General features: G+C 44.1%; 1 protein-coding gene across 1 annotated transcript in view; it reads left to right on the forward strand.

The window, feature by feature from the left end:
* Myo81F (unconventional myosin 81F) overlaps positions 1-20,769 on the forward strand; it is a 110,814-nt gene extending 90,045 nt beyond the window's left edge. The window contains exons 33-44 of the mRNA XM_089561138.1: positions 479-675; positions 1,592-1,723; positions 2,545-2,711; positions 4,040-4,198; positions 4,854-4,935; positions 6,132-6,247; positions 6,446-6,565; positions 6,854-6,921; positions 7,028-7,199; positions 7,941-8,024; positions 9,344-9,463; positions 10,775-20,769. Coding sequence (XP_089417264.1) covers positions 479-675; positions 1,592-1,723; positions 2,545-2,711; positions 4,040-4,198; positions 4,854-4,935; positions 6,132-6,247; positions 6,446-6,565; positions 6,854-6,921; positions 7,028-7,199; positions 7,941-8,024; positions 9,344-9,463; positions 10,775-11,032 — 1,675 coding nt within the window. The 3' untranslated portion in view covers positions 11,033-20,769. The remainder of the gene's footprint in view (positions 1-478; positions 676-1,591; positions 1,724-2,544; positions 2,712-4,039; positions 4,199-4,853; positions 4,936-6,131; positions 6,248-6,445; positions 6,566-6,853; positions 6,922-7,027; positions 7,200-7,940; positions 8,025-9,343; positions 9,464-10,774) is intronic.
* Positions 20,770-21,523: the final 754 nt, after the last annotated feature.

Below are 21,523 nucleotides of genomic sequence, written 5' to 3' on the forward strand. Positions count from 1 at the left end.
ATGCCGTGCCAAGAGTAAGTGAAGTTATTATGATATTGTAGGTATGTTGCACAAAATGTAGTAATCAACTGGAATAATCAGTACCTGATAGGTAACTAACAAAACAAACGAAAAAACAACCGGAGACACTCTTTACATAAAAAAAAGATAAATACTAAGAGGAATAGAAGTTAATATAACATTCTAGCATGCATAATCAAGCAACACAGTTTTCAGCATAGCACTACATTTCAGCTAGAAACTGAAAGTTAGTTTTGATAATGATGTCCGTTACTGAGCTAACAATATTGGGGCTCCTTTCAGCTATTTAGGAAGAGGTGAAAATGCAGAGGTTTGATGAAAATTTCAACTGTTTTCAAGGTGTTTTATGGCTTATACGCAGCGTGGCGTAAGCGTAGTCAATTCTTGCAGCATCGCTAGAGCTTTTCTTTGCTTCTATCATGCTTTGACACGAAGGACTTTATTCTTCATGGCATAGGCTGAACAGAAACCGTCTGGACAAGCTACGTCAGGAATACAGCTCCGAAGGCTACAAGTCCTACCAGCACACTTACTGGGCCTTCAGCAAGGCACCCATCGGACAGAGCTTCCTGGTCATGTCTGAACCACAAGTAGAGACCACGGCAACCAAGGTCTTCACATCAATACTCATTTTCTCCGGGCTTCTCGAAGAAGGTGAGTATTTAAGTTTATTTTATACAGAATGCATTCAAGGACTGTTCTGAGTTTTTTGTCGGCTATTCTTTAGTGAAAGACCAAGAATATTGCTCTCTGGGTGCTCTTGGTTTGTTCTCCGGTACCGTCCACGTCACCCCCCATTAAAGCCTTTCGGTTACGAGCCCCAACGGCTACGTAACAATATCAAAAAGTGTCCACATTTCGAACTCTCGCAATAAATAGAGTAAATGATGCGAGGTGGTCGGAATTGGTATCTCAGTAAAGTTAATTCTTGATCAGTATTTAAAGATGGAATTTGTATGTAGTCTGTTATACATTAATTGTGATAGGTTAATTTGGACTAAGTGGCAACAGGGACTGCTGAAAGTGGCCACACTCTTATAAATGGAAGGTGTATGCACTTATGGTATAGTGATTGGTATCACTGTCATGTTCAGCCTTACTGCTTTCTAAAGACGTAATTTTAAAGTCACTAATTACACTTAGGTGACTAACTGTTTCGAGTCCGCTTAGACAGTGATTCATTCAACGCCATCTCATCTATCATCATCACCTTCATTCACCACCACTGTCATCACCATCATAACTATTACTGATCGTTATCATCATAGCTGCCAGCGTACCAAAAACTGCTTCTGACAGCATGTAACATGAGCCACCACAGCCACTGCGTCGTGAGATGCTTGCTCCTCTTTTCCTGTGGCCCTCTCCGAATTTCCTCGCTCAGTAGGGGCGCTACGGGCATGCAGAATGCAATAGGTGCATTGAGGTTGAGGTCGCTGCCAGCTACTTAGGGGAGTAACCTTGATATTACTGAACTGGAGGCCCCATCCATGCCTGTGTCCAGCGTAGCGTTGTGTCGGGTTGTTCCACACAAACCTACGTATCTTGTGTCCTTGCTTGTGTGGTGCAGAGGACACCGAATGGCACGGCCAGCGGGATCTGATCCAGCTGGCACAGTCCATCCTCGAGTGCTGCATGGCCCGCGAGGTGCTGCTTAACGAACTCTTCATCCAACTCATCAAGCAGACGACAGACCACCCAGGTGAGGTGATTCGCAGGATTGCTAGTGTCGCGAACAATAGCACAGCACATCAAGTTCGCGGGATCCGCTCGCAGAGGCACGACATTTTCCTTAGCACCAATCAGACCTGGCACCGTCAGATCCAACTAACCCACCAGGACTAGCACCACAAAATGTAGGGCGCTGCGACACAGGTGAATGCCGCCTATTCTGTTTGCAGGCTATAGCTTGCTGTAAGGAGTGTATTCAGAGAAATCTTGACATCCAATGGCAATCATGAGGCCTCCTACATGGTCACTTGACCTCCGAAATCAGGTTTATCAGGGCAGATAGGAGGAGATATCTACCAAAAACCATGACACAAAGAGTAGACGATATATCACGGCGGGCCTCTCACTTAGATGCTTTTAGCATAGCGGGTATTGCTACCATTTACTGCGTACCATTAGCCGCCACTGTGCAAGCACGATCACCTTGAGGGCGCCAGTTGGCGGCATGTTCCCCCCGTCAACAGTGCGCAAGCCCGCGCCGCGGTACGTGGTGAGCGGTAGCGCTGTGCATCTAGTATCTGCAGAATATAGCATTGTGCCTCTGCTTTTTCTTTCTTTTTTTTTTGTCAAATATGATTAAAGCAAAATGCAGTCCTCTGCAGCCATCTTGTAAGTTGACACTTGACTATTGCTGGAACTCGGACTGAAATTTGTCCGAATTGTACTAACGATGGTGCGTAACGGTTTTGTAATGTAAGATGGCTTTCTGACGCAAAGGCTGTAAGGACGAATGAAGATGGACTTTGCTCAGTACATGACCTCGTGTCGTCCGCCCATCCGTCCTCCTTGCAGACCCCAACAGCCGGGTGAACGTCCGCCACTGGCAGCTGCTGTCGCTGTTGTGCAGCGTGGCTGCGCCCACGGACCGCCGCATCCTGGGATACCTGCACGCGCACCTGCGCCACTGCGCCATGGACGTCGTCACCGAGGAGGGACAGTTCGCCCAGTTCGCGCTCAAGGTGCATATTTTGCCTCTATGCACGATATAAGTTCGAACTATGTGCAGCACATTACGCGCCCAGTCTAAAAACACAACAGAAAAGTTTCTGTCACCAGAGGAGATTTTCTGTAATGTTTCTGGCCAAAAACTTGTTGGAACAACACCATTTTGTGTAGTTACCACAGAAAAGTACTAAAGAACTACAGGCTACAGAAAAGTACTACAAAACAACAAAAAAATAAGTTTTTAAAACAAAACTACAGAAGATTTTATCGAATTTTTGACACAGTTCTATTGTTGTTTTTTTCGACTGTATGTCACTTGCACGGTGGTGCATGCATACAAGTACCACATTCTGTGCAGTGATTGCTACAAGTTTCCAGTCAGCCCTTGCTTGCGGATTTCCGCTAATACATGACAGTGTAAGCCGAAAACGAATGGGGACACCGCAGAGATCTCGGTAATGTCTCTACTTGCATTCGTCCGTGTCTGTTCATGGCGTCATGTATTCTACAATGTAACACTGACTAGCGCAAACACCAAGTTTGTGTTTGGTAAGTGGACTCCTGTTGAAGAATCACCTCTGTGGTACACCACCAAATTCTATTTAGAACCAAAGTCAGTTTTGGCTGTAGAACACAAAGCACATATTACGTGTCCTATCAGGCGCTGCACAGCACATCCATACACTCTAAACACCCATCTGCCTATATGGGAGTAAAAAGGGACTAAGCTGTCCTCTAGTGTACTTTCTTTTATAAAAGTGTGCTAAAAGAGAGCTTACTCCCTTTTTACTCCCTTCTGTTTGGAGTGTACAAGGGTGAATGCATGTGCATACTTTGAGCAGCGAGCCGTATGTTCTGCATAGGCCTTGAGTTGAGCTGTCGGCTGCCGGTTATTTGCCGTTTGCACGAAAGCCACGCACACAAGGCTGGAGTGTGCAGGGATACCTATACTGGGTTCTGCTGTGCTCCATTGTCATCATCATCATCATCATTTATTAGACCCTTAAAGGCCCCTGGGAGGGGGTATTACATAAGGGGGGGGGGAGTAGTACATTCATCATGACTCACATTGGTGGGGAAAAAAAGAATTAAAAAAAAGAACAAACAAGAAAACACACACACAACAAAAGCGTAAAGAGAAATAAAGTAACGAAAGGGAAATGAAACCATTTATACAGCAAGATAACACGTCAGACGTTCTTTAAACCTTTCAGGATCGCTTTCAATGACAACCGATTCTGGAAGCCGATTCCAGTCTTGAATAGCGGTCAAGTTTTACTCGGCCAACAAGCACGTGCCCGCTTTTCACCTCGCTGCATTGTCGTGTTCTGCGCATGTGCAGTGCCTGATGCGCACCCTGGAGACCCGCGGCCGGAGGTGGCCCCCGTCTCGAGACGAGGTGTCCTGCACCACCAGGAGACACCCGTGTCGTGCTAGGGTGCACTTCCTTGATGGACAGGTGCAAAACGTCGACTTCGACCCCTGCGTGTCGGCCGCCGAGGTGAGCACCTGCCAATTTATGCGTGGTCAGCCCGTGAAGTTCAATATCTAGGATGGATACTACCACTTAAAAGGTTATGAGGCCTGCCGCGCACATAGCTGGCACCACAAGCATCGCTCCTTCTATGCCTAGTGCCACTTCGCAGCTGAGCAGAATGGCAGGCGCACTGCTTTCTTCCACTTTCTATAGCAGTGAAAGAAAGCACAAAGACTGCTATGTGAGCGCCGATCTTTATATTTAAATAGCTCTTGTTTTTCTGTCTCATCACTTGGCACCTTGGACGTGAAGAATAGCGTGTGTTGACCTGCGCAAGAATTTTTAGAATGTTTCTCGGTGTACGTGGCTCTTGTAAAAGGCAAATGTTGATAACAGCTATGCTCAGCTGTGCTTCTCATAAATTAGACAAGGCCCCTGGAAAAAGAGATTGCGAGTAGAGACTTCCGAACTCTTTGCATACGTGCTTGTATGTGTTGAGCTTTCATGGGCATATATTCCGGTAGAAGATGGTGAATACTATCGATTTCAGTGTCTTTTCTTGTGTGATTGCTGGAAATTTGCATTGTGCTTGTGATTTCGAGCCAGCAGGTGAAGCTAAATGTGACTAGGGGACGACCAGGCTCATAATCGCGGTTGCTGCGTGCATATGTGTACACAGGTGCTGGCAATGCTCAAAAGCCGCATTAACCTGAGACCCAATGCTGAAGGCTATGCCATCTACGAAGTCATCGGACCTACCGGTACGTCCATCTCCTTATGCCGCGTAATAATTAGGTCGGGCTGATTGAAGGAAATGGCAAGATATCATACAGTCGAACCTCGTTCAATGAAATAATGGCTGTAACGAGGGAATGACAATTTCTTTTGGAAGCTCGGTCAACAACGGCTATAACGAAGGTACGGCTATAACGCAGTAATAGCGAGGCCCCTGCAATTTTGTTATAATGAGGTTCAACTTATATACTTTTCTTTGTATACGAGCAGTGCAGCCGGAGTTGTCACTGCTTATTTCTTTTGCTACCTCAAGACGCTTGCGGTCTTTTTGAAGATAGCAGGGTTTAGTTAAGTCATTTAATTATAAGGTAAAATTTGAATATAATGTACTGTCATTGCATGCACCTAAGGGGCAGTTGATTGCATCCAGCTCACTTAAAGGGGCCCTTAGGATACTTCTATTCGTTCGATGTTTAGACTAAAAATTGGTTATATGGCTATTTCTGGGCATGTTACTGCTTTTTGGCATCAGAAGACGTTTGTCTGAGAAAGTTGCATTTACACATTTTCCTGCCACTCTATTCAGACTCGTGACGTCTCCACCGAAAAGGACACTGTGATTGCCGTTTTGAAGTAAATAACGGTGTTATCTAGCCTCTGAGATTCAAGCCCAAAAAACTGTCGGCGTGCCACAGTTTGCTTGCAAAATCAGCCGTTAATGGTGACACCTGCATTCCATCTTTCACTTTTTCTAACTTACGAAAGCAGTGTTTTCAGTGAAAGCAACGTTATTGCCATTAAGGTGCGGTAATCTGTCGATACAGGTCAACTTGAAAATGTCCTCAGAGTCCCTTGAATCTCCTGACGCATACATTTTTTTTTTTTGTCGAAAATGGTAGCAAAATGTTCATTTAGTACTCATGCTGCCATCTGTCAGCAAACGAAAAAAAACTGCTTTGGACGAGCCTTACTCGCTTTAAACCATACACAAAGTGTCAGAAAATACACGACAAGCTGGACTCGTCAGGAGCCAGAAATGAGTCTGCTTATGACCTGGCTCATCCAAGTCCGCCGGGGGTTAATACGCCTAGATGCAAACTCTGAACGTTAACTGATTTGCTTTTATGCTCAGCAATGTACAGAAATAAACGTGTGGGTGTCTCGGAGTGTCTCGGAGGCCCCTTTCGCTGGTAGCGACTGGTACATGTAATCTCCTTTGCAGAAAGAGCTATGCTGCCGGACGAGAAGATGGCGGACGCAATGTCCAAGTGGGAGCGCTGGGCCCAGAGCCAGCAGGGCACTGCGAAGGCCAACAAGCAACAATACTTTCTTTTCAAGGTATGTCAACGGCAAATCCACACGCAAGAAAAGACGTCGTAGCTTCTTCAAGTGCGCAAACTGCTTTTGGGCTTTAATGCAAGGCTTTGAATGTTTAGGAAAACTGCTTTCCAAATGTTTTCAAATGTGACAAACGAGATAGTGAAGGAGCCAGGAGCCTAATGACTCAATTTGTTGTGACGAATATTCATCCCCCAGAGACACCTGATGCTGGACGCCTACGTGGACCTGAGTGACCCCGTTGAGGAAGAGCTGCTGTTCCATCAGCTTGTCTACAACATCCGCCTGGACAAGTTCCCTGTGACCGAGCACGAGGCAGTGAGTGAAACCATGACGCATTCAAAACTCCCCTTGGCGTCTTCGTGAAGTCAGTGGCGCATAGCTTAACCACTGTGCTTGGGGGGATATGAGAACTCACAGGAATCTGTGAATGTAAAGTAGAGAATGACTTTTTGCATACTACATAGGAATTAACCCATTATGCTATTATTGCATCATACCCTTAAGGCAAAGCTTAAATGTCCCCTCCAATTTTTGTTTTTGGCAAGTACGACAACACGATATGAGCTGTGCTTGTGTCCTTTCTTTCCTTTTTCCTTTTTCTAGGTCACATTGTGCGCCCTCAAGGCTCAGCTGGACTACGGGGACTACCGGGAGGCGATTGTTGACTATAGGCAAGTTGACCTTTCACTTTTTTCCCCTTGAATTCAGCACGAAAAGCAGCCTGCATAGGTAAGCGCGAACGCTCCCCCACTAAATCGACCGGCACTGTGCCCGCAGAAAAGTGATGGCCCAGTGTCTTCCGATGCGGCTGCTCAAGATGATCTCGGCGGACCACGTGGTGACCCAGCACCAGGTCTTGGCCGGCATGAATGTGCAGGAGAGCAAGCGGGCCTTCCTCGCGTTGCTTCAGTCATGGCCGCTGCACCGCGCCACCATCTTCGAGGTCACGGTCAGTGTACTCGGCGTGCTCGCATTTCCAGAAGAGGTCACGATGTGTACTTGTACATCAGAACAAGCACTTCTAAAAAAAATATGTGTGAAAACGAGCTGTGATCCAGGAATCCACATGCATGCTTATCTGCAAGTCATGGCTTGCTTGAAAAAAAATGGCTGTGGCTTAGCTTGGTTAAGCCCGTTAATTGCGAAAGCAATATCCATACGTACGCTATGGTACAGCTCGTAGTGTAGCTGGTGGTGATGCTTGTGGTTAGACTTGTGGTGATGCATCTATTATACAATCCAATCAAATCCAATCCAGTGCAATATGCTAATATGGTAGCTACCGGCCTCGCTACGCGACGGGCTGAATGTGCAACTAGTATTGCTTTCGCAATAAAACTTAGAGGCTCTGAAACACCTTCCCAGGAGAGCATATCAACTCGCTCAGTCACTTCATTCTGTTCTCATGAACATTTGGGCCAAATAATACACTTCTGCACATAACAGAGGACACATAGTCACGCGTGCAAAAAGTGATGGGAGGAGAGGGAAAGGTGCAAAGACACTGAAATTCAAATTGTGACTGCAGATAACTCAGCTTCTACAAAGCGCATCAGAAAAATTCCTGCTGGAGGGTATTCGTGAAGTGGCGTGCTCTGACAACCCAGGCATACCGCAACTTTATTAAAGCCCGTTTCAGGGCCTGTGTCCTGTGCCATCATCTGAAACATCCAAATAATTCTTTCTCCAGCAATCCTACACATCGTCCTGGCCCAAGACGCTCTGGTTCGCTGTTGACCAGACCGGCGTGCATTTGCTCGAGCTTCGCACACGGGTACGTACCGTGATTTGTGTTCGCCAAGTGCCGCAGACAATACGCTGAGTTGCCTGGAAATGGTGTTAGTTAAAACTGCTGTTAGTTATACCTCGAGCACAAAGAGAGGATGTTTCCATCCAATTTCTATACTTAGTAAAAATTCGACTGCTTGACTTTTTGTCACTCTGTTAATTTACCTTGTTTGGCAGCTAGACAGGAATTACTATTGCGAAAACATTTGTTTGCTCATTGACACGAAAACCAGGTGCTGCCCAAAATGTGGCGGCGTTACAAAACTCGCGATTGGTAGAAATGGTGTGATATCATCAAAGGTGGGAAAATATGAAATGTTAACCAGTAATCGTCAGTACTAGTACTTACAACTGCACCAACTACAAAGTAATAGAATAGGGTTCGAATAGAATTGGAATAGAATTGCAATGCTTTCGCATTAATCGCACATATGCTCCTTTAGCACCCCCGATAATTTTTTTGGTCAGAAAATTCATGATCACCAACAAGAAATGAAAGGGGGTGGAGCCACTTGACTTCATGCGACCCCAGTGACACCTGTGTTTCACTTTTTTTGTTTTTGTTTTTCTTTGTTATTGAAACGTGGGGATCAGTGGACATAACCGAACTTCTTTCTGTCCTCAGTGCCCTTTGAAAGGATCCATGCGCCCTAAAATATAGTGCTAGGCAAGAGCAATAGGTTACCTTTTACGGATGTCAGATATGCAGATTTCGTCAAAAATGGGTTCTACTTATAGTGTAAATGGAATGAAATATTTGTGACGACACACCATCGTTTTTTTTTTTGTTCTACGAGTGGTTACAATTTCAAGGCGAGTAACACCTTTCTCTGTGCCTCGCAGACTGTTTTTGAGAGGCATCAGCACGCGCATTGCTATAAAATGGGGCTTCTGGTGTCATGGGGTGGTGGCTTTAGATTAGTACATCAACGGCATGATTTTTAATTAGAGCCCAAAGCGCGATAAGTATCAACTGTCAGCACACGCGACTGGCCCAGTAATGGCACTCGGTTTCGTGACGTCACGCTTGACGTTGGGAGTTTGATCAATCTGGCACAAAAGACGAACTCGTTTGTTCAGTTACGAGTTTCTTGGCTCAAGAAGGCACCTTTTTGCCGTGAACAAGCAAGAGAGTAATTGCTTGAAGCCCGCTTATTCAGGTACACTAAATGTGTGAAGTGCTGTGGAGTTACGTGCCTTCAAATAAAGCATGCAACTTTGAGCATTATTTGGCACCAGACCAGTGTTTTTTTCTTACGCACAGTTGTGATGTGCCCTGTGCTCTCTTCTCGTTCCTTTTTCCAGAATGTGCTGTGTGCGTGTGACTACGAGAGCATTGTGAACTACAGTCCATCCCTGAATAGCCTGATGATCATCACAGGAGGCGGCAAGAAGGGTGCGAAGTACATATTCACTACCAATCAGGTACGTGGTCTGAACCTTCATCGTCGCACTAATTCAGCGAGGTATGCGTGTTTGTGCCCCATTTGTATTTGTCACTTTCAAAATCTACCGGAAAGTTGCTTGATCAGTTGCCGACATTATTTAATGTATGCATATCAGGGGCACAAAAACCTTGCAAGATAGTTGTTGCCGATAGGTGGACGGGAATACTGACCTCTTTCCACACAACTGTCTTTTTGCTTGAGGGCCACTCCGGGTTTCTTTTCTAGCATTTTCAGTCAATGAAATAAATGTAACTCTAAGACACTTCTCTTTCTGCGCAATAAATCGTTTTCCAAAATAATGAGGAAGCAGTTTTTAACCGGCAACAAGTAGAAACTAGAAACTGAATATAGGCTGGCCCAACCAAAGATGGTAATTTGCAAGGCACAGTGATGACTTCGCAAATGTTATCGCCAATACTCACCTGCTGCGGGCATTGCAACTGCTAAACTGGCGACAGTAAGCGCCAACCCCCGTTCATGTCTCTGAAATAACCGAAAACATGCCCGACGTACATTTTAGCGATCAGCAAGTACATATAGAGCATCAAGGTAACATATGTGACATCACAAACACAGCGTTGCTTGTAGATATCAGTTAAACTGAGGTCAGTTTGCACAGAATTGAGGCTCCGCATAGCTGCGAAATTTTTCCTTAATGATCAAGAGAAGGACAAGCACCTGCATCTAAGTTTTGTTCAAATGCGCATGCATGGAAAGACCACCGGAGTGTACCTTTAAATAGTTAGTGTTTGGTACTTTGTGCTATCTTTCTCACGAAAGTCAACCCAACACTTAAGTTGTGGGTGGGGGTGGAGGGGGGCAGGATTTCACAACATTCTGTGGTCCAGGCTCTTCCTAGGACTTTTGGGAAATGCGAATCTTTTTAGCTGCTTCTTTTCACATACTTAACTCTCACATGAGGATGTGGGCAACGGGATAAAATAAATGCAAAGTACAAATATGCTAGTGCCAATAAAGAGCAACTAAAAATCATCACAGGTTGGCTGCTAGTAGCTATACAGCTATTTTTCTGGACTTCCTAGTCTCAAGTTACACAATGCATAGCACATACACAAGTTATACAGCACATAGTGCATACATGGGGTGAGGACAGTGCAGTAGTTATATCAGGATACTCTGGGAAAACCATTTGCGTCACTACTTACAGTAATACTTCTTTGTCCGATACCCCTCGTGTGTACCTTTGGCTTCCGCTGGCCCTTATTTATTTCTGGAAGGCTAATTGCACGACTTTTTGTTGTTCTTTTCTCTCTCCTGCTGTTTGCAGGCCCTTCAGATTGCTGGACTCATCAAAGACTACACCAACGTGCTCCAGATGAAGCGGAAGCCCACAGAGAGAATGTGGCACACCCCTCAGAGTTTCGTCGAGGCGAACGGCGCTCAGGAGGGTGGTAGCCAGGAAGTGGCAGCTCTGCACGGGTCGGAGCCTCAGCCGCAGACGCAGCCAGCTCCAGTGACTACCCGGCCAGTCAGCATCCTCTACAAGCCACCACCTCCACTCCTGGTTGGCGAAGACTTCGTCTAACGTTGGGACACGTGGCTTGGGGATATACAGCAAACTGGCTAGACCTTTATGGATATTTTGCATTCGTTCGCGAAATCGATATGGCCTAAGAAAGAAAAAAAAACGCTGGCTATGTTGTCGCTACGATGTTCCAAAGCTTTGTCAGGCACCTACATGTCCTTGTTTGTACAGAAGAGAGCGCGTTCAAAGCGTGAACACTTCCAAGACTCTATTGCTGTAACTGTGCGCGTCTTTTACGGCAAAAGCAAGTGCCGTGTCCTATGTTCAGGGAAAATGGAATTTGAACCTTTGCTGCCCCACTGCGGCATACACTAGAACAAGACGAGCTCAAGCAGCCATTGCCCCAGGCATTACGGACATGCTTTAAGTGAACTTGTTCACTTAAACTCGGAACTTGTCCTTCAGGAGTACAACAAAAAGAAAACGCCCTGCTTAATCTACCCCCGAGGAATTAAGCATGGTACAGACTTCCCCTGGTCGGGTACTGGCCAGCGTATAAACTCCCTAAGCCGGAGTGCTAAGCGGACTTGTCGTATAGTAGGTGTTGGGTACGACTGTAATGCGCCTTGTGGATGATGCGTGTCAACTGCTGTCCTACAAAGCACAAAAAGAATGGCTCTTGGAATTTAGTGGAATATACACGAAAAGCCTTCTATATACGATGTGTTCAATAGCGATAAGAATTTCAGTAGGCGCTGCTGATGCGTGTGAAGTCCACAGAAGTTCAAACATTAGGCGATAAAAGGCGCGGAAAACTCACTGCCCTAGCATGACCTTCCATGATAGCGAAAAATGCTCTGCTACACAGCGTCACCTAATATGTTCTCAATGTCGTAAAATTATTAGGAATATATTTTGCAGCAAAGCCTCTACTCATTGTTAAATTTTAATGCATAGACTTGTTCATTTTCTTAATGTGAGGCCACAATTTCTTTTTTCACTCCCTGTAAAGATTCAGAAAAAACAAGATGAGACAACTAATCCTTGGTTTCAGAACTGATGTGGTGCTCACTTGGAAAGGAACATCCCAGTTTCCAAACCTGACAACTGTGGTAAAACATATATGGTCAGCATTGCACACATGGCATAACGTAACAGTTTTATGCCAGAAGAACAAAAACAAGCGCTTTCCGAACTCTTCACAAATTCACCTACTCTGCAACTTTCCCCACACGTAAAAAGTAGTTCATACCTTCACCTGCCTCGCACTCTTCCGGATTTTATCAAGTTCCATGCTTTCTCGCAAGCTTTTCGCCGTTTTCTTTTCTGTATTATTTCAACTCTCTAGACGAACCTCTAGAAATTGCTCATGTAGTTTTGTCACCGAAACAACCTGCCTCACTTGCCTCCTTACCTGTATTTGTTTCTTATCCAACACGGGGTACTGCAGTGGTAACAATTTGTAGGAGAGCTCTGTGCTGCCTCTTCTCATTATGCTTGACCATTCTCTAGGTTCCTGGCATGAAGGTGCGCTTTGGCACCCAGATATATGAGTGTGCATGTCAGCAGCTCTTGGTTGCTCAATTTTTCTTGGCAAGTGCTTCTGGGCCAAGAGTGTTGGCATGTGAACGCGTGAAGTTCGCGTTTTTTTTTTACAAGCGGCAAAGTTTGTTAAAAGGAGTGTTTGGATTGCGTGATGTCGATACCCAGTGGACATTAAAACTGCCATGGGCGTCCTTTGGACGTTTGGGACGTCCACCGGACATCCAAGGGAGTTCCAGCACCCATTGGGCAGATGGCTTGCAGGCGACTTTGTGGACACCATGACGATGCACGTCAGAGCAGGTTACAATAAGTGGATTAGAAAAACGCTCAGTTTTTCACCCTGCTTATATCTCCAAAGTGGCTGCCGCTATGACGTCGATGCAAGCTGTCCACACAAAGCTGTTGTCGTGATACCATTTTACCGAGGTGGCTGGAAGTCATTAGCACTAGTGGCGACATCTTGCGGCAATTCTTTAAAGCCAGAATGTCATCAGGGCGGTTTTAAATTTTCACTGGGCTTTGCCTATCTTAAGTTATGAAGGTTTAGCCCTTGGACGTTAATTTTATGCATTCACTTTTGCCCATTATCATCCGAGAACTTATGCTGCATATTACCGTGTACTACCAGTTACAAGAAGTCTTGAGGACAGCAGTTAATGTCTCCACTGGTGCCTTGACTCTCGACTATTACTCGGAGTGACGGTACCACAGCAGCGGTAGTGAGTGCATGTCAGGTTATAGATTTTCAGTGTTTTCACCTAAAGGCAGGTACGCCATGAGAGATAGTTGAACAATGTTTTTACTGGCGTCAACGAGACAGATGCGGTATTATAGATTTATGTTTTGCAGTTCCGGTTGTCGAGTAGAATTTCAATTTGGGAAAGCTTTGATGTAGGAATCTATTCAGTCATCAGATCAGGAAATTTTGCTTTATGGGTAAGGTCGAACGAAGATAATCATGAAAGCTCTTTTTGCTTACTTTGATGTTGATATATTACTCCATAAAGTGCGGGGATTACAGAAAGTCAGTATTGGTTGTGTTGCGTGATGTTCACATTTGAAGTTCCAACTGTCTTGACAAGTTCAAACTTTAGCTTCGATCGAAGAAATTGCTACAGTGGGTAGAAATGTTGGTAGATATGTTAATTATTAATTTCACAATTTATGGTTGTGCAAGTGTGGGCAAGGATGACGACCTCTTAGAGGCTGCTCATCGTATGTTATATGCCTGTAGATTGTTTTCCGCACCAAACACGTCTTCTTGTAACTAGTACTTAGCTATAGTTTACTTGTAGTCTTATGTATGTGGTAGTTTTATGCATTTTCACGATCGACCTCAGTACTATATTGACGCCATAAATTATGTGCTCGCCATACCACGTCGAACTTGACGGAGTACGAATCCTCGGATCAATAACAGTGCCAAAAAGTGAGCTGACTAGGTCATTTTGCCAGATATGCGATGAAAAATACAATTTATTCTGAGAGAATAACCTTTATTCGTGTGCTACCAAAAATCACAATACTTCACGTTGATTGGTGCACATGTATACTATACAAAATCATACGATGTTTCAGCATCACATGAAAGCATTTTTGATACTGGAAGTTTTATTTATGCATTAGTATTGTTAATATTATTTCCATGGTATGATATGTGCGCCGAAGAGGACAACTTAAAATGACAGCCTCTCTTGAGTTTCTCTCGCTTAGATATTTATTACTTAACCCAAACATTTCATTAAACGGGAATAGCTTTGTCTTATAATGTTTAAACAGTACGGGTCACTGCTTAAGCAGAAAAAAATGGGGACTGGCTGTGGAATAAAATCTACTCAATTGATAACTCATTCAGCATGAACCTTGTTTTAACCAAAACTGGACAAAGGCAAACATTGCAGCACTTGGATTAAGCAAGCAATACTTAAGCTGGTTACGACATCTAGTATATTGCGGTTTTAAGGGGAAAAGGTGCATTTATAGGGAGGTCCGATAAACAAATATTTGTAGGCACATTTCACTCCCCAGTGGTGTACGGTCAGTGTCATAGAAATCTCCAAGTAACTCATGATGTCATATGAAAAGATGTCAGTGAATTACTGTCATACGATTGGATGTCACACCATTCCTGCTGGCATCATGTCGGCTTACTGGGCTTCTTTTTCTATGGAGGTTCCCTCTGAATGCTAAAAAACCAGAGCATACTACCATCTCTTCACAGTGGCATTGGTTCGCACAGTGATAGTGAAGCACTCTCTTATTTTTATCCTGGGGCGATGCTAGGTATTACAAGCAAAAGTATTAAAATACTGGCATACCTCTTGTCGACTAATAAAGGGCACATATAGTATCTTCAGCGCCACAGCATTGTCAAAACTCGAGTTATGACTTCAGCGGCACTTAAATCTTATGCTCAAAGCAACAGAGCCAAAGAATGTATCTGCAAACGTGGTTCAACATCGCCTATAGTTATCTCACACTCGTTTCTTGTTATTTTCCGTAATCTAAATACTCAGTCCGCACCCTGCGATAGGCAAGCATAGTATTTTTCAGGTGACACAGCTTCATATCTGTCTTTCTTCTTTGTTGTCTTTGGAAACGCTAGCGCACGTTTAGCTTAGTGTACGAGATCCCAATCCACATTTTTTTTTTCCCCACGCAAATGCTGCACGAGCGTAGTTTGCACGTCAGCCATTTCGAAGGCTGGTATTACTGGTCGCAAACTGATGGGTTAGCAATCTGTTCGAGCTCCGTTCGAGTCCTGTCGACTGCGCCACCACGTAACGATGCTGAGACGTTGAAATAACCGTGCACTGCATCGACGGTGGGCAGCACAGCAACCCTTAATTGCGATTCATGGCATACCTGTGACCAGCGTCGCTTGTATACAACAAAACCCTTACGAATGATTTCTTGCTCAAGTTTTACAACAAATACGGTGCTGCAAGAAGATGAACGACCTGTGTAGTACCCATTTTTTCTCTCCGTGCATATCAACACAACATTTATTAATCACAAAAGAAAAAAAAAACGGCATGCCAATTGTTCCTCTGCATGGTAGGATGTTTTAAGCTTGAGGAATTATGCATTCCAGTGCCACAACATATATATATATATGGTCGAGGGTTGTGAGACTGAACTTCTGTTTTCAGTTTTAAAATATCCGCATGTTATTACTGTGCTGGTATGTGCTGAACGCTGGCGCTGAAGCCTAGTGCTCCTTGAAACTTTGAATAGTTCGGGCACTAGTTGACACGAAGGAAAGTTTCAGTAAATTGAGACTCGCAGTTCTTTGTTTGCAAGAAATTATGTGATATCTTATGCACTTTAACGTAAAATTAGTTTGCACTTTACATCATTTCTTGCTTGCAGTATAACTGGAAGGCAAAACTGCTTCCTTAAAAGCTTTCACTCTGTGGTAGGCGCATGTATATATAGGCTTCCAGATGATGTGTTCAACATATTCTTCAAACAATCGAAAACAAGGCTCACTTGATTTTAATCTTGCCGCTTGCGACTTTTTGATGTCTTTTATTCGTATCATGATATTCTTGTGGTTTTTTCTGCCGTACTTTGTGTTTCTTCACGTCTTTACGTCAAAGGACCCACCGAAGGAAAATTATTCCAAAATCTGGATTCCAACTTTCGATTCTTCCATATAACAACTCAAGCTGAGAATGTTTGTGGAACGTCACACACCAGAGTCGTTGTCAAGTTTTCAAAGCTGCTGTATTTTCTTATCTGTGTTGTTGTTTGAAGTGCGTCATTCAAACACTCAAGAATGGTGCACGAGCTCTGGGAGGCAGGGCTGACTCCAGTGGCGTTTCTCGATAGATGTCGTTGCGTGCTGGTGAATTCAGTATATTGGCACGGGACTGAAAAAGAAGAAAAACACGTGAGTCATTTGAAGGAAGACACAATCGCTGGGCTTTTGCTGTGCGAGTCTGTTATCGTGGAAGTTGTTTGCTTCGCTATTCAACCTTCCTGAACATGTATTATTATTTTTTTTACTATAGCCATTGGTGTGACTCGCGCACAGCGTAGCACCTCAGTTATACAGACACCTGCATTTTGACACTATTAAGACCTCTTTCTCTCTGTCTTCGAAGAAACTTGATAAAAGTGCTTGTATAAAGCTGTTTTAGTTCTTGTATATATATTTATTAATATATCCTTGAGCACTGAGCTTACGAGCAAACAAAAGAATGCGGTCTGCAAACCCGAGAATGCGGTAAAACCCAGGTCTTGACTGTGCTTGGCTAGCCTGTGTCTAAATGTGCATTTGCAAGTGTAATTAGATTGGCTCTTGTCGCGCTCACTTTGGGTGTATTTGTACTTGAAGCCACGGCGAAGAACTAGCAGTGGAAATCTGTGACGATATGCAGGACTCTCGAAAGACCACTTTTGTCCAGTTATGGACACCGAAATAAGGTTTGATTCAACACGACGTTGTTGCGGCCTAACGTGCATGCATGGGCACTATTAGTGAATGAGCTCGTATTATGGATGAAAACAGAACAACAACAACCAATGTGTTCACAGTTCTCGAGCAGAGTTTTTTTTTTCCCTGTAAATAACCTGATATACCGGAATGGAAATGCACAGGAGTGATACATATACTTCAGTGTGTATTTCTCCCCCTGTGTATTAAGTACCATCCCTGTTGTAGTTAAACTGAACATCTTGGGATTCCCAGAGATGCACTTGATACTCACGTATAGATGACCTTCGTTCGTGCAACGTAAAGTTTAGCGGCTGTTGGCAGGTTTTGATACGCAGGTAATGCAATCGCTGAGTAGATGGCTCCCTGAAAACTCACTAATGCTTCTGCTGACAACAGAAGTAAAGGAAGATAGTTTTTTGAAGCCCAAACATCTGCAAAGGAAGGAAAAAAAACCCTAAGCCCAGTCACCGATGTTTCGACAAGGGAACTTGTCGTGCACTTCTCTTTTTACTTGTCTTCATACCTTCCATGAGAGAAATATGGGAGTAGTCAGACTTTGTACTTCCCTTGTCTGAACGATCAGTGGATGGATGCTTCTCTGTTGTTATTTGCTGAAGTAAAGCTTGCACTGGTAAACTGAGACTTCGTGTTGCTTTAACGGCCTTTCAGAGTGCATTTGGTTCAATTGTACCCACGATGTAACTATAAGCTGAGCGATAACCGTTTGTCATATCTTCACAGAATTAAGTGTTCGCTTGTGGACTACAACATACTGGTGCCATATTTGAACGTTAATCTGGTGCCATCTGTCACGAGAGCTTAGAAAAAAATTTCTTTAGTCAAGCATGTGGCAATGTGTCTTGCTTCTTATCGGTGAAAAGGTATATGTGAAATATTACTATTGCCGATCTAGAAAGCCACTGCGTATTTTAAACCTGCTGACAGACGGGCAGAGTCGGCTGTCGCTATTACGAAAATGGTGAAAGAATCGAAGGGCCGCATATGAGCGTCAACAGCTCAACATGTGTCGCTTACGTCAGTGGGCAAAGTGTTGGTGGCGCACAGTGCATATTAACAGTGTCACCAGGACCGTTGTTTCTTGTTTATTCTTGTGATTAATTGGTGTGCATCCAATCGCTAATGCTGTAGGGCTTGATGCCGGACACAGTATGATCAAGGGGCTTTGTAAATGACTGCTGCGGACATACTACGAACAACTGGGTGTTTTTAGCATGCGTCCGAACAAGAGAGCCATTTCTCGGATAAATTATGCAAACTCAGCTAGAGCGGGTAGGGTTCCTTGTATTTTGATTTTTCTATAAGAATGTCGTATTCAGTCTGGATATTAATTTTTCCGTGCAGACTTAGGCTTTTCTTTTGCAATTCAAATCGCGTATTTCGTTTGGACCAGTGTCACGTTTGAAACATGCTAAAGTTATTGTGCCGTAGTTACTTAATTGTATTTCTATTAAGTTTGATTTCAAGAGCGTTTTATTGTTTTGCATTTCTTCACACTTTACATTTGTTCTGCACATTTCTTGTGCAATATAGTGTTTCTTGTTTTTGTGCAGTGGTAATATTGGCAAAGATTCATTGAAACTTTTTCAGATAACCGGTGTCTCCAAAGGTCATTGACGGGCAACCATGCATTTGGATATTTAAAAGTGACCTGGTGTTGCTGATCGCTCAGAGTTTTTTTTCTTTTGCAGAATTTCTTATTTTAAGAATGTCATGCGTTGTGCTGTCTTCAGTGTCTTAGAACTGTCATAGGCTACCACCGTGCTTGCTGCAATCAGACAGGTTCAAAACAATCATTCGAGAAGTGATGTGTACTGCTTATCGGAGAGCATCATACGTGACCGTGCCTCACATACTTGGCTCGTGTAAGCCTGAAGGCTGTAAACATCATTGATATAATGTGCGGAAGGACTTTGATTTGTCCTGAATTCCTTGTCTAACTGGAAGAATTACCTTCTCAAATGTGTCAATCAGGCAAATTGCAATGTACATTTAACTTTCATACAAAATTAACATTGGTCGCCATTTAGGTCCTAGGCCATGTCACAATGATCCTAACCGCTCTCGCTAGGGGCGCCGTGGTTGTCGCAATCATAGCGCCCCCTGCATCACTGATAGAGCCACATCGCACCTTCTGGCCCGATGTCGATTGAGCACCTCCTCGTGTTCTGCACCTGTCTGTAGTTGCAAGGCGCCTATAACAACCCGGACCACCTTATAGAGAAAGGAAACGACTTTATCTTCAAGACAGCCAGTGATGTCCACTTTAGTAAATTATCATTGCAAATCGCATGAATTGTAAAGCTAATGCCAGTCATTCTGATAGCCTGCAGGTGGCCGCAATATTCTCTTAAAAGCACTGCAACCCACAGTTGTCCTCGCGGTATGCACATGCATGCGGAATGCTCCTCAACGAAGGTGTTGTCTTACTGACAACAAGTTGATTCCCCAACACTGTCTTGAGGATAAAGAGTTCACGTTTTGTTTCTCTGCAAGCATGTCCTGCTTGAGGAACGATTGCTCACAAACAGTTGTATAGATGGTGCTGCTGTCTAAACTTCCTCGCTGTTCGGTGTACTGGTGCTGTAGTCGCATATTTTCTCGGCGGATATACTTTGCGAGTAGCTTTCGCTCATCTTGTGAACGCCTCAAGAGGAATGTCAGCCGGCCTCTGAGAGCACAGCAGAGAGAATGTAAGGGGGCATCTTATAGGAAATCTACAATTTAACCGTTTTCTGAAAGAAAAAAGAAATAATGCGAGCTCTCTGCAGCGTATAAAGAACGTCTCCATAATATGTGCATGGCTCGTAGGCGAGTTAATTGTGGCTCATCGAAAGACGCGTGGCTCTCTTGCGCTTGCTTCATGGCGAAAAGCCTGTACCGAAACCATGCTCCTGGTTCGCTGTATTGCTTTGTTTACATTGGTGTAAGAAGCAGGCATTTCCGTTGTTGTAGTGGCAAAGTTGATGTATATTGAACGGTTTGATGCTATAAAAGGGATGCTCCTTTAGACCGCTGAACGGCGCTGTCATACTAACTGGTACTAGTGGCGCCACCTGCTGATACTAGCAAGTTTTTGGCTGTCATCTTCACCACGTATGAGGCCATACATCGTTAAATTATTTTAAATGGTCATATTAGTCATCCGTGCAAAGAACTCATTGAATATCAAGCTATGGAGTTTCATTTCATGGATGCTCTCAGTGGTAGACCTGAGCCATTTATTTGTGGTGTTCTCAACAGGTGGCACCACCTAGGCAGCACAGGTCATTGGCCCAATCAAAGGCCGGTCCTACAAGGGACCTGTGCGGAACCATCCATTTGCAATATTGGGCTGATTGCCTGTGCTGCTTTGAACCACTAAGTATGACGGTGCTATATGTGTTTGTATTGTTCAGGTGTGTTGGGAAACGATGAAAAAAAATTTCCCACCGAGAGTAATAGACCCACCATTGTGAGCGCAAAACTGTACAGAAAGCTGCATGCAGTTTACACTACAAGAGCTACAGTGTTGCTTTTGAGTTTTCTGTTCGCTGTCTATTTTTCCCCTGGAAGGAAAGGAAACGCGCCAAAAAATATATATAAACTATGAACAAGAAACCGTACACTGCATGCCAAACATTGTCACACATATGTATTGCGGGAACGAAAAAAAAAAAAAAACAGACTGTGTACAAGACCTGTGGTTTGGTGAATGATTCAACCTAGTCAAATGGAGATTGCACCGTTACGGAGCAAAATGGTGTTTTGATAATTATATATATACTGAATAAACAGCTTGTGAAATTTATGTGCTTGTCTCTTTGTTCTCTCCTTCAGCGATTGCGAACAGGGATCAAAACACTCGCTCTGTTCGTCAAGATGTCCATGCTTGCTGTGAACTGACTTGCAGGGACTGCTGCTGGAGAAGATACTAGACTGTTAACATTTATTAAACCCGATTTATTGGAAACAAGAAAGTTGCAGATATGCACGCCAATGCGCTGAGTGCAACTGCTGCTGAAATACATTTTTACATATTGTTCATAGAGGCTCATGTATTCTATTCGGGCAATCTTTTTCATCTATTACCGTATTTACTCACACAATGTTCCCACCTCTACCCCCCCCCCCCTCTTCCCCCCAAAAAAAGATGTCTGAAAACTTAGGGAATGCATATTCATTACAAGGGGTAAAATATTTTTAAAATCTTATATCTTAAAGGGACCATGAAAAGAATTAAAAGCCGCTTGTAAATGTTAGAAGTTATGCTCAGAAGCACTGACACCAAGTATGAGTCTTCAGAACTGAGCCGGCAATTTATTATGGCTTTTTAAAAATCGCGTTTTTTAAAATTCGCGGGAAACCGGGAAAACAGACGTCACTAGTACCATGACGTAGGCAGGCCACCACACGCTGTCATTCGCTCGAGCCGCGGCAGCTACGACGTCACGGGCACACTTCCGGTAGGGGTGAAAATCGTCTGCTCGAGGCACCGCGCGACCCCCTCGGGCAAGCGCGGGCCAGGGCATTGCCTTCACGCATATGTTTTCAATTTACCTCTG

This window comes from Amblyomma mixtum, chromosome 9 (genome assembly GCF_055824585.1).
Source record: "Amblyomma mixtum isolate Tamu chromosome 9, ASM5582458v1, whole genome shotgun sequence".
NCBI classification, from domain to species: domain Eukaryota; kingdom Metazoa; phylum Arthropoda; class Arachnida; order Ixodida; family Ixodidae; genus Amblyomma; species Amblyomma mixtum.